Raw genomic sequence first — 14,776 nt, 5'->3', positions numbered from 1 at the left:
GTAAGTTTCTGTAGGTTAGCAATCCAATGTAGGTTTGAATGGGTTAGCTATCCAATGTAAGTTTGAGTAAGTTAATTATCCAATCTAAGTTTGAGTAGGTAAGCTATTCAATGTAAGTTTGAGTAGGTTAGCTATCCAATGTAATTTTGAGTAGGTAAGCTATCCAATATAAGTTTGAGTAAGTTACGTATCCAACGTAAGTTTGAGTAGGTAAACTATCCAATGTAAGTTTGAGTAAGTTACGTATCCAACGTAATTTTGAGAAGGTAAGCTATCCAATATAAGTTTGAGTAAGTTACGTATCCAACGTAAGTTTGAGTAGGTAAACTATCCAATGTAAGTTTGAGTAAGTTACGTATCCAACGTAAGTTTGAGTAGGTTAGCTATCCAATGTAAGTCTGGCTGGTCAGCATTTTCAATATCGTTAAACTATCGAGTTAAGCAAGACATACATCTAGGTCATTTTACAATTTTTGTGCTTTTTCTGTTATTGAGCTTTTTATGAATTACCAATCATCAAAAAGTGAAAGATTTTATTTTTGTTGTTCCTTTGAGATTCTAATCATCAATTGTTTTCTAATTATGAAGTACATAATGCTTGTTTCATCTCTCCCTAAGCTATCGCTTCCTAGACTGAACGAAAATTCTTAGGAAGCTAATAAGTGATCAAGATAGTAATCGAGAGAAAATATTTTTGAAATTCACTTAGGATCTCTCAGCTATTTATCAAAGGAATTCTTAAGTAGTTCAGAATACTATTTTTGTGAAATTAAACACTCCTTAGTCGTATACATTACACCACTTAAATAATTCTAGAACTTGTTTCTAAAAATCGACATTACGAAAACTACAACATTAAATGTGTGCCTGCTTCAGGAGCTTATCAAGGAACATTCCCTGAAAGTAAAAAAAAAATAAATGAAATCAATCGACTTCGTAGGTGTGGCTGAGGGAGCATTTTGAGAACTGGATAGGATCCTTATAGAAGAAGAAAAACTAGCTGCTGGAGGAAGCTAAGATTCGATGCCGAGTTAAATTCCTATTGTGATGGTGATGATGGGATATAGAAAAAGCAGATTATGTACGTCTGAGGACACATTACTTTATTTACTTATTTAAAGACTACTAAAAAACCTCAGGCTAGTATCATGCCACTTAAAGGCTTCTGAAAAGGGGAGTAATCAAGCAGATCTGTAATTACTAACTTAATTATATTCTGAACACAATAATGTAATAAGCGTTTCGTGGCAAACTCCACTTCAATTATCTACACATCCAATACTCATTATTAGTGGATAAGATCAGAAATGTGCACCATTCTAGTAAAGATAACATGATCAAGTTCCTAATAACATAAGATTGACTTGAGGTAGCAAGGCAAGCTGCTCGATTTTTAAAAATAACAAATAAAATTGTAAGAAACAGGAATTGGCATAGTAAAACTTTTAAGTTTGTGCAACAGCATATGCACAAACCTTGAAAAGAGGACAAACCTAACCTCATCAAATGGCAGCTCACCAAGACTACTGAAATAGGACGCTCACTTGGAATGTAAACAGACCGTGTCACTACGGAATAATTAGAACTGAACCCGACATTGTTATCATAGTAAAAGAATTTTCACAGAGGAACCTCTTGGCACCCTTGTTAGACCTAGCTGTTCCCATTGAACAGTTTCGGACTCATTCAACCAGATGGTTGTCCGAAATGCTTCGACCAGATAGCACTAACGGCTTTGGGTTAATGCCAGTGGAGGGTATTCAAATCCTCCCTTAGGAATGATTTATTGCTCAGGCCACCGGGTATTTATAAGTCGTAAAAAATAATACTCATTCTTTAATGAGCCAACCATGAGAGTATCAAGTGTCACCAGGAATAAATTAAGAAGGCTTCATAAAAATATTATTTTCTTTTTGTTCGTTAGTTACCAGATCAAAGGATAAGCTAACTAATTAAGACATTTCGGATTGCAAAAAAAAAAAAAGGAAATGCTAGTGGTACAAAAAGTGACATTGATGTGTAGCGTTGTGGAAAAAATATTGAGCGTAAACATTAAGGCTTGAGAGTAAACAAATTTTATATATAATGTGATAAAAATAGATTCTTTACCTTTCGATCAAAGTATGTTTATCCTCAACAATATTAATTTACAGTTGCCTAACATTCTATTTAAATTGAACCAGCCGTTACACAATAAAACTTTTTTTTTTAACATCATGTTCTAAAAAATTAAATATTGATTATATTCATCCAATGATGACCAAAACCTTCATTTTTTACTCATTAACTTTTCTTTAACAGAAACTAGAACGATATTTCGGCTTTTTTGCCAAATTCGCCAACTTTTTTTTTAAGTCGACAAAATTTTTTACAATTTGAAACCAAAATGAGCTCTGAATAAAAATTACTTTACAATTTGCAATCATTGATTGTTGTTGTTTGCTGGGGCTTTAGGGCGTAAAACCCTGAGGTCATCAACGCCCATTTTTCGCACTTTATAATTCTATTTCAAGATTTGATACTCTTTAAATAATTACAAAAAACATTTAAATAATTACTTATTTCAAACTTTCGCATTTAAATCTTGTTCAAAAGGCCATTCTTTTTTAAGAAAACCAAAACCATTTCCACGTTCTTCTGTACATCATTCAGATCATCCGATACATTCGGTCCCACTCCCCATCTATTTAGTTCATGGAATAGAAATGACAATCTTCAAGTATGTGACTGACTGTAAGTACACTGTTGCAGTATTCACATTTTGGCGGTGGTTGCTTATTGATCAGATATGCATGAGTTAAATTAGTATGAACTATTCTTAATCTGGCTATAGCCACCTCCTCCCTGCTATTGGAAAGGTTTGATGTGGTCCATGGTTTAATGTTCTTTTTTAATAGTTTTTAATTTCCTTGGGGAGCTTTCATTCCACATGGCTTGCCAACTAGCTGATATTTCATTTTTCATTGGGAGACTTATTCCTTGGGGTGTCAGAATGGCCGCGCCCTGACCTGGAAGAGCAAGTGCTTGTTTAGCTGCAATGTCCGCTTCCAATCATTGATAATCTTCTTCATCTAGTCAACAAATTGTCGTAGTTATCTTTTATTGTGTGAAATCTTCAAAACTATTTTTTGAACATAACATAACTAGTTCTATGAGACCAACCGTATAGCTATCATTTTACGACATAACATAATGTTTCGGATCGATCTCTTAAACACGAAGAATAACCAAGCGTATTGGCTAGTAGAATTTGAGGGGAAAATTGTTTAAAAATAGATAACGAAACCATATAGGCTTGATGTAATCTGGAGAGATTGAACGGTCTTAGTTTTATACAGCTATTTATCAAATTATTCAATATTTTGTGTGTATAATAATAACTCCAGCTTAATAAACTGAGCTTATTTATTTCAAATAAAATTAAGCAATTTTTTTTTAAACAAAATTAACATTATTTTAGTGGAAGGTCTTTTAAAAATTTGTAATTTATGCCTTGTCAAACTATTAATGTGGATAAGATCCAGTCTTGATCTGAAAAACTATTTAATTTACATTGACATGCAAAGTTCTTCCAGTTCAGTTGATCCGATCAGTTCAAGACCAATATAGCCTCCAAAGGTGTAGCTTCCAATATTGAGAGACATTTGCTAACCTTTCAATCTTTGATTATTTCAACCATGATAAATTAAGCTCAACTTCAAATTTGTGCGTTCCACATAGATTAAATCTAATTATCTTTACAAAATGTAACGATTTGTAATTCTGGTAAAAGTAAAAATCACTCTTTACTAAGGAACTGAGCGCCATGGACGGCATTTTGGCAGGATTGGTGCAGTTAAATCTGCTGCAGATAACATCAAAGATCGCTTTTACGGCTCAGCTGGTTCCACTAATTAATGCGAGTGGCTTTTTATCATTATGTAGCAATGTTCTTGGCAAGCTATCTCGACTATCCTGAGCCAAAACCTATCTAACAATCCTTATTACGCAGAAATTGGAATGAGGAATCTTTTGATGATGACCGCTTCTCCGCTGTTTTATAGTCATCGGAATTTTGCACTTCTGAATAGCCAATGTATATTAAAAAACCTAAAATTGAGTATACGAATTTCGATTTAGTATTAGCTAAAGTCTATTGATTAATGACGTTTTAAATATTTTATTTGCGGTATTTTTTATTAAAACTAAATTCTGTTTTACAGTGAGACCATTGTAATTTTACCTTTTACTTTTAAAGCAAAGCAATGATTCAGAAATGTTGTAGATAAGTAACATCAATAATCATTCAAAAAGGTCATCTTTTTTTGAAAAAGGCGATTGATGTTCATCGTTGGTAGGTGGTAAAAATGCAGTCAAGAGACAGTGAATCTATAAAATACATACCACGGTACTATCTTTTGTCCCTACAGTTTTCCATAGTGACATCTCCCTGAGATGTAACAGAATAAAACTTAAGATATAATATATCCAGCCCGAACCAGATATCAATCCTTCCATTACAAACTCCCTAAACACTCAAACCCATTAGTTTCTAATCTTGGTTCCTCTTTTATTCCGGACAATCCTCCTAGGCATCTTAAAAGAAGATGCCCTCGAGACCTTATATTGTAAAAATGTTTTTAGAGTGTTATCATTGGGTAGTTTCTCTACATGCTTGTACCATACCATTATGATTTCCTCAAATTTACTTGATGTATTTATGTACAGTTGTAAATATCAATAAATAAATTTAAAAAAAAAAAAAAGGATATAATATAATAGGGCTAGGATATTCATGTTCTTTAGTTTAAGCGTGATAAATGGAAAAACTCATATTAAATGAAGAAATATTTTCTTCTCTTAGCATGTTAAAACGATATAACATTCAATATAGTTGAGAGTCTTTTAATAGGTTTGCTAAATGGAGAATGACATCAAGCAATAGACCAGCTGATCTCCACACCATTTTGTTAGGTTAGTTGCTTGTAGTTTGTGATGTTTTTGTTTTGGACTTGTATTAAACTCTAATAAACTTATCTTGATTCTCTCCCTCACAAGTTAGATGATCAATAAGACACTTAGCAGTCAAACTTTCAAACAACTTCCACTTTTTACTCAATTTAGGCGTATTGTAATAAATTACTTTTTGGTTCGTTCTAAGACGAATCGGAATTATTGTCCTCTGGTTCAGTGGCTCGCAGAGAGTTCAGTACGTTATCGCCAATACGTTTTCTCACTTTAAGGGTATAACACCCTTTTGGCCAGCATCTTTCTCTCTGATTTATTTATTTTTTTTAATGTACACAATAAAAAATTGATTGATTTTGAAATACACAGTTTAATAGTTGTACTCCTACACCTAAAATCTAACCGGGTAATACGTATTGAAAACGGTTGATCGTCATAGGACACCTAAAATGATAACTTCATATTAAAGATGATACGTATTTTCAATCCAATAAAGTCTTGACGTTGATTGTTTACATAAGTAATTAATATCACTAATTAATTCCACTATCTGATCCCATTTAAATTTATTAATTAAATTAATCCTATCACTGAATGACTATATTTAAAACCTGCCCCATTGAGAATTTAGGTCAAATATTTGGCCCTTACAATTTGAATAAAATAAAATAAATAAACAATTAACTTTAAAATCCTCTAGTAGCCTGCCAACTGGCAAGCTTTTATTATAGCTCCCTTAACAACACAGTAAGCTGCGGCTAATTAAAACAAATGAATCTTTGAGAGGTGTTAGCCATCACGCCAAGGTTGGCAATGTATCACAATGTTAAGTTTAAATAGCTCTTTAGAGCGTTGTTATGAAAAACATTGTCCATCAATCTTAACTTACAATCTGAACGTACATCTTATCCTTTTACTGTCATTCTGACTGAACGTATAGAATGGGTCCCTTAAGAGAAAGTCCATACCTTCGATCTCAAATCAAAATTGTCTCGATAAACCATCACAATTGCCTCTGCGAAATCAATATGGATTTACTGACATTCCGACAGCCCGTGTGAGAGTCTGCTTATCTCTGGATGTGGAGGAAACTATTGGAAACAAATATTTGGCAAATTACATTGCACCAGACTGGACACGGATGTAGTCGTACCTTATGACAAGAATCATTGCAGACTCTAACAATTAATTCTATGGAAGTAACTTTCATTACCATACCTCTCCTTGCGTGTTGCCAGCATACAGCTTCCCTTCATTAGCACACAGCTTGATGATCTCGTCTGATTGGTTTTCCATTAGGTTTTTCTTGAACTCCCATGTCCCATACTGCCAGGTCTTGATGGTGCCGTCGTTGGAACATGAATAGAGGGTATCATCCAGAACTGCGACCGAGTACACGTTGACAGGGTGTGCTTGCCATGAAGCGATTTGTTCTAAATTTTCAGTCCACACCTAAAGCATAAAAAGATTATTGTTAATACAAAACAATGTAATGTTAAAAAAAAAATCATCAAATAATTAGGTCATATAACTTAAATTCTTAAATAGTACACCCACAAGATGCAAGAAGAACCACCAATTTTGAAGGAGAAATGAAATTTTATATACTCTGAATCAAGTGTACATTTACTGACATGCTGTATATTACACTGGAAGAAGACTGTACAATAATAAAATGTCTCTTAGAAACATCAATATGTGTCAATTTAGGTATCATGAGTTTGTACATTCATATTTTTTAATTTTTTCCGTTTTAGGGGAATGAAAAGTCCTGCGGAAAAAAATTGTTGCACGCATCCGGATTGGAGTTCAAATGCACTTGTACTTTATCACCCGGGACTTTAATAATATTGTCCGTTAGGAGGAGAATTCGTTATAGAGGGGTGTTCATTAAAGAAGTTTCACTATACTTACTACACAGGAACACTGTAGAAAATGAGATTATTGTACAATAATAATCAGAAGTTTGTTTTATGCATATTTTTATGGTTTGATGTTTTTCTACTCTTAAACTGCTTGGATGACCACAATGAATAAATCGTTAAACGTTTTACAGTATTGATAACAAAGTATTATTTCTCGCTGCAACGCATTGGAGTTATTACCATTTAAAATAATACTATTTAATTATACTAATTATACTATTTAATTATAATAATTATACTATTTAATTAAAAGAATAATCTCCCTTAAAATGTATATTAGACAAGTATTGGTGCTGTAAGTTCTTTCTCGAATACTAGTTGAGTAAATAATATGTTACCATATACTTCGGAACCTCTCCATTCCGGATGTGGACACAAATTTTATTCCCTATCAACATTTTTCTTTAACTCCTCTTTAAGGGACATTGTTAATAAAATATGGAAGTATTTACTCACGATTCCTGAATATACAGATATACGGCACTAAGAAACATTCAGTTATTGTTTAGACAGAATTCTGTGCACTTAAAAAAAAATTTAACTCCTCCATCCAAAGTTAAGGTTTCATGATAGATATAATTCAAAAATCGAAACAAATCCGTCAGTAGACCATCCATGGCTTTTGTTCGGGATTAGGCACCATTTTTCTCATAATCACAGGTTACCGAGGATGATTCTCGAAATTTGTGTCCTATCACCAATGTATGTTTCCAACAAAACGATGGATAAGACGAAATTTCCAAAGAACGATGAACTGATTTCTTTTTTTTTTTAAAGTGTAATATCGTATTTTTTCCCGACAGAAAAGGTATTACTGATTAATTTCATTTTTTGTGTTCTTTATATTACCTCCTTCTTAACGGACACCTCTGTATAACGGATAGAATCATATTCCATGTAATTGTCAGTTACATAGATGTTTCACTGTATTTACTTGTGTATGGCTCGTAGATTTCTCACACTGAACCCCTCAGTGTGATCCTGGCAAACCGAACTGTAGTTCTTGGAACATTTCTTTTTTCTTTGTGAAGTTATGTTTGAATAATAGTAGCTTTAGAGAGTTCCATTGTAATATTTATCAATAAAACAGTTTATTAAAAATAAATAATTATAATTATAATTTAGCCTTGTATTATTGAGGAAATATAATAAGAGAATAATCCGAAAGCATTCTTTAAAGATTAATTAGAGGTTGAAAAAACTAACATCAACTTATGTCAAATATTACATGCACATGATAGCACTAATAGAAAATAATGTAGAACAGTGACAGAGACATCCAACTTCACTTAATTCAGTATTAAAAACAATCCACAAATGCGTTGCTTTTTATCTTTATGATAAAGATGTGTTATGATGTTGTGTTTTAAAAATTAATAAACTACTTGACGTAGGTGCAAGAATGACGACAAAGAAGCTTGGCAAAAAATCAAACCTTTGATCACATCACATAGTTTCAACTCATTCAATAACAACGAATTCTAGCGGCGCAAAAGTCCTTATTTTTAATTCTCATTACATTTAAAAATATAAAAAACAATAGAGTATTATCGATAATTTAAATATAATAGATAGATTTTATAACATAAATCTACAATCTAAAATATTTTTACTAAAGATCTATTTTAACAGTATTTCTTAAGGTTGTTATTAATTTAATTTTAAAAGGCGGCAATAACCTACTCTACAAAGTAAAAGCCAAAAAAAGGAGTTGCCATGGACCATGCTCTCAGCGCTTAGGTTTTTGTTGAGTTTAAGAGGAATCTCCGCCATTGTTATTTAAACTAAAACAGAAGGCAGCCGATTATTGGCTCCAACTCGTCTACCACGCCCCTGGAGTTCTTCCGCTCCTGCGTTTTTGGCCTCACGTTTCCTCTCAGCTTAATCCTTTCATCTTACTCCTTCCTCCAAAAATTCTTGGGTAACAACTTTCTCGTTGAAACATTAATAATGATCGGACTTCGATACGAACTGAAGTATATCCTTCCAGTGTTGTTTTATCTGAAAACTCGATAAAACGGAAAAAATTTGTTTTGTTCACTCTTTAAAAGAATTAAATATAATTAATTTTTAGTTAATTATTTTCACGATTCAAGCGGAGAGGTCTATTTTATCGAAAAGGAAAAAAAAAAACATTTTTTGGTAATTACCGGCTTAAGTTCTTCAGAATAACTAAAAAAAAGTAATAATAAAGACTGAAAAACCAAATATTAAAATTTTTTTCAAAAATTCATAGATCAACTCGAAGAATGTTATTTTTCATCAACAAGTTCTCTTTAAAGTCTTAGATTATTTTATAAACATTTGATTAAAATTAGTTTTTCTTGACAATTCATATTTTTTTATTTGGGTTTTAACACCCTAGTGTTCTTTTACGTAAGATAATCACCGACAGTCACATTGTAAACTTTATATTATACTGTATATTAAACCTTTTTTTGTAATATTATCCTGTAAACTTTATATAATACTTTTAATACTTATATTAACGATTAGCAACAATATTCCGATATTATTTAAGTCGAAATATTGTTATTTAGTTTAAAACGACTAGACAATTTTATGAAAAGCATAGAAATGGTATTTCAATATTTCATGTTCATAATTTCATATTCACTTCGATATTTGAAATTCTTAATTATACCAATATCGAAGATTAGCAACAATATTTCCGTATTATTTTATCGAAATATCGATATTTTAATTATAAATGGAATTTCGATGCATTGAAGAGTAAAGATGTGATGTTTTTCTATAGTGATTTAGTTGGGTTTTCCAAAGTTTAAATCATTTGTTTAATGTTATTAGCTACTGTTGTAGTGTTTGTAAAGCATATGTTGGATTTGTATGTCTTGTCAAATTTTATGTTTCATCTGTGCATGAAACAACTAACGCCACCATTAACTGTTACTGTTAATTGAATACTAGACAACAAAAGAAAGTGTAGATTACGATTAAAAAACCATCTATTTCAGCTCCTGCGAAGATATGCAATTGGACCAAGGATGAGATGATCTTCAACCCGAAGCACTCCAATACTAATAAAAAGTTATGTATGTATATTGGACTTTACCAACACAATGAACCATAATAGCGATTATTCCAATAAAGTCTTACTAAACACCGAACAATCTAAAATTCCTCAATACTATTCCTGAGTACAAAGAGAAAAAAAGCAATGGAATGCTCTGCCGTGACGAAATGGTCTCAGTATTCGCTCTATTCTTGAATGAGTTATCTATTGTGAGAGTATGTGTCTCTATTTGTAACCGGTTCGTGACAGGATTAGAACTATGTATAATGGATTGTCCTGAGAGATTGTCAAAGATTGACGGATATTTCTTCGCATTTTTGTTTAGGGGCCAACTCAAGATGCGGGGACCGCGTTAATTTGTTAAAGTCAAGTGAGGAAACAAATAAAGCATGAACTTCTGTTTCAAATTAGCTTGTATTTGACAATTCGACACGTTTACTGGTGCCGCATTCCCTTCTTGAAAGATTAGTCACCACACTCTAAATAATTGTCAGCGTTACTTTGAGTCATCAAGAATAAACACTTTCAAGGAATCTGTATTCTTTAATTCTATGTTGTGAAAGATAAGGGCAGTCGGATAAAACTTCTGGATTGATATTACTTAAATATTAATATTATTATATTAATACGCGATCTTTTTTTATACTAATCTCTGATTTTGCATGTTTGATATTTTGTTTGAGATGACATAAGGAGCATTGAGGATTTTACGAAGGATTGTGCTTTTCAGTTCATTCTTGCGGGCAAATATCTAAATAATTGCCGAACGAGCTATCTATTCATTACTAATCGAAACAGACATTGCACAAGGTCCTAACTGTCTGACGGTATCTCATATACCTGTAAGCGTCAACTAGACTGATAGTGTTATGATCTTCGTCATTAAATTTGTCTGGCTTTTAAATGAAGACTATCATTCTAACCGTGCGTGTGGAAACCCCATTCTACCAAAAGTAGAAGCTACTTTTGCAACGTATATTTAAATAACATTTATGAACCCCTTACGAAAATTGTAAACTGTGTTCGCGCAAACTAGAAAACTATATTTATATCGTTATTAAACTATAATTGTGTCGTTTTTATTGTATTATAACTAGGGATTCAGCTATTAAAATACGCCCCTGAAGGTTACTATATCCCGATATCTTCCGGTCTCAAGACTTGCATAGGATTATGCATTATTGTATATTGGTTATTATATATTATTACATATTGGTTATTATATATTATTGCATATTAGTGATTATATATTGGATATACATTATTGTGTCAGTTTAATAAGGATTAAAGCAGGGAGTTTAGAGTACATATGAACACTAATAAAGAAATAGTACTTAACATAAATATTATTAGAATTTTTAAAAATATTTATAAAGAATCTATATGCATGTATATGTATATATGAATGTGTATGCACATTCATATAATCATCGCTACTTTATTTGTTTTCCCTTTATTTCATTTGATTTGAATTATTTCCTTAAGATTTATTATTTGTTAGAGGATTTATTTTATTTCATTATTTTATCAATTTTTTTTCATTACCTTTTATGCTGGTTTATTTATTTATCTTCTGTATTTAATAATTTTGATTTTTGTTTAAACTTGTAAATATGTATATTATGTATTTAACATAATAATTATATAGGATCTTTTTGTTTATTATTTTTAATTACTTAACATAATTCATTTTATTAACATTATTAACATCATTAACATTATTCATTTTAGTTACTTAACATAAAATACATAAACATAACATAACTTGTATTTGATTTTTTTTAAATATTTATTTTAGTCAAGTTATAGTAATTATATAGGATCTTTTTGTTTATTATTTTTAATTACTTAACATAATTCATTTTATTAACATTATTAACATCATTAACATTATTCATTTTAGTTACTTAACATAAAATACATAAACATAACATAACTTGTATTTGATTTTTTTTAAATATTTATTTTAGTCAAGTTAGTCACCTATGATTTGTAGTATGATATATAGCTTTATTTTATTTGTTCTATTTTTACTTTATACATTTTGTTTAACCTTGTTTCCTCTTCCATTCCTGGCAATCCTCCGAAGCGCCTGAAAAGAAGATGGCCTCGTGACCTTATATTGTAATATATTTTTAGAGTTCTACTACTGGGTTGTTTCTCTACATGCTGTATCATATGATTATGAACTAATTTTAAATTTGCTTGTTGTATTTAATATACAGTTGTAAATGTCAATAAATAAATTTTAAAAAAAATTTTGTTAATTGTGTTGATTATTTTTTATCTTATCAAATTCATAATTATAATTATACTTATGTATGATAGTTTATAATTTCATTTTTATTTTAAAATTTTATATTTTACTCTAAGGCTCTAAAGCCATATTCTCACACTTGTAATATTATTCTAAAGGGATCAGTCCCAGGATAAATAAAGAATATAATTATTATTATTAATAGCAGTGTATGGTGAGATGTTTTCCTTAGTAATATCTCTACTAAGCTGGAATTATCAATGTATTTTTAGAACTTTCTTATTTTGCCTAGAATTCCCCATACTTAAATCGTAGACGATAGACCATCAATTCGTTAGGTTTAACATTATGAATTGCTCAAAAAAATGGATATGTACTCAAACAAAAAAATAGTCGAGAAATTATTAGATATTGTATTTTATTCATATTTAAATCCACGATCAGATGATGAAATTGTATTTGCGGTACAAATACAGAACAAACTATTTCCAAGATAATGAAAGCCAACATATCACTTCGATAAATGGATTTTGCATATAGTGGAGTGGTTCTTGGCGCTGTTCCAAGGAGCATTGGGAGCACTTAGTGGATTGATGTTCTTCTCTGATCAAGTACATAAGATCGTTTTTAATCCGATCTAGTAGATATCTTCATTGGATCATCATAATTATAGAAAGCAGTATCAACTCCGACTTCCCTTATTTGGTAAATTCTTTAATATTTTCGAAAGTACTACAACATTTAATCTTAACTAGTACATATGTAAGGTAATATGTAATATATGTAAACTTTAAAAAATACCGGCTATTTCTCTTTATTATAAATTGAAAGAGACATTGGACAAGAATCTTATAATTCAGTGTCTCTTTTAAAAGTAAGCATTATGGTTATTTTATGGTCTGCGATTCTTCACGTGTATTCCAGACTTGCGGAAAGCGACTTACCATTAAACACACTTCAACTGAATATCGAGCACACGACTCCCCTAAATATTTGTATGAATTTAGAGCAGAGCTTCATTTAATTTTACTGGATAACAAACAAGCCGTGGGTAAACTGTTTTAATTTTTTAATCACTCAAAACTTGACCATAAAATTTAATCAATTTTACCATTTTTTAATTCGGAAATTAAAACAATAATGACTAATACGAATTCTGGAAATTAAGGCAATAATGACCCATATGTATTTGATGCCTTAAAATAAATAAATTAAAAAAAAAAGTAAACGGTCAGTCTGACTTTTGAATGATGACTGTCATTCTGACTGATCGTGTTGGGGTCCCTTTACAGATGTTGGAAAATAGATTCGTTCATTCATACATCTTTCAGAAGAATAAATTAAACTATTAAAAATCTCGTTATTTCAGAAATATTTGTTTACATCCTGACCTTCATATTCCAACTGGAGTATAGACGGACTGATTACAAATTACAAGGGCATCCCACCACACTCATAAATGATAATTCCGAAACATTAATATGTTGTAACAAACCCTCGTTGACTGAGGAGTTGCTGGTTGTGGGACCTCCTTTCTCATCAATTAATATCGATATCACGCCATATTATTTTATGTTAAGTTGCCGTTGATTCCATTTACCAATAATCGACTTATTGGTAGAAATTAACAAGGATTTTTTTCCCTTATTTGTTTGTAATTTTAGAACTGTATTTAAGCAAAGCTTATATGCATATAACAACTTTAGATATATACACTAAGCTAAAAATACAAGTATATGTGAATAAATACAATTTTAATCATATGAAAGTCTTGTGAAGAAACTCCAATGACACTTCCACATTAGAAGATCTCGATCATTTTCTTTTCAGGCGCCTCAGAGATAGATCATCAGAAAAAGATGTACAATAGAAGGATTGAGATCTGGTTCAGGCTAGATCGGCTATTTATATGAAACATGAAGAGCTTAATCAATTAAATAATTTTATTAGAGATGAAGTAAGGATCATTGAGCATTTTACGTAGCATTTTGGATTGTAAGGATTCAATGGTTCAGTGACTTAACTCCGTAATTCATTTTTAAAATATTTTTTATTTTATTTTTAAAAAAATCTTTTAATTTAACGACAAGACTGAAAAGACAGGAAACTGCACGCAGATTCCGACTACTACAGCACTTACTAGACAAACGGTCTAAACTTCCAACTCATTACAAAAGACTGATCTACCTGACAATAATAAGGCCCATCTGGATATACGGAGTTGAGCTTTGGGGCTCCACTAAACCTTCGAATTCCTCTCGTATCCAATCTTTACAATCCAAAATCCTTCGTAAAATCCTCAATGCTCCTTATTTTGTTACTAATAAAACCATCCATAAAGACCTAAATGTTCCTTATGTAACAGATCTAGCCCGAACCCGATATTATTCCTTCCATAATAAACTCCCTAACCACCCAAACCCACTCGTTTCTAACCTTGCTTCCTCTTCCATTCCTGGCAATCTTCTAAGGCGCCTGAAAAGAAGATGGCCTCGTGACCTTATATTGTAAACTGTTTTTAGAGTTCTACTACTGGGTAGTTTCTCTACATCCTGTATCATATCATTATGTCATTATGATCAAATTTACTGGTAGTATTTTTTTATACAGTTG

The 14,776-nt window shown here is 31.2% G+C and overlaps 1 protein-coding gene across 2 annotated transcripts in view; it reads right to left on the bottom strand.

Annotated features, from left to right (window-relative positions):
- Positions 1 to 14,776, bottom strand: part of LOC106685703 (UDP-N-acetylglucosamine transporter TMEM241) — a 79,884-nt gene that overhangs the window by 30,267 nt on the left and 34,841 nt on the right. For both annotated transcript variants that reach the window (XM_024360010.2, XM_024360009.2), the window contains one exon: positions 6,166 to 6,399. In XM_024360010.2, coding sequence (XP_024215778.1) covers positions 6,166 to 6,399 — 234 coding nt within the window. The remainder of the gene's footprint in view (positions 1 to 6,165; positions 6,400 to 14,776) is intronic.

The sequence above is a fragment of the Halyomorpha halys genome, unplaced genomic scaffold, assembly GCF_000696795.3.
Source record: "Halyomorpha halys isolate HHAL.00 unplaced genomic scaffold, Hhal_1.1 Scaffold725.1, whole genome shotgun sequence".
Taxonomy (NCBI): Eukaryota; Metazoa; Arthropoda; class Insecta; order Hemiptera; family Pentatomidae; genus Halyomorpha; species Halyomorpha halys.
This window is presented reverse-complemented; position numbering and strand designations above follow the sequence as displayed.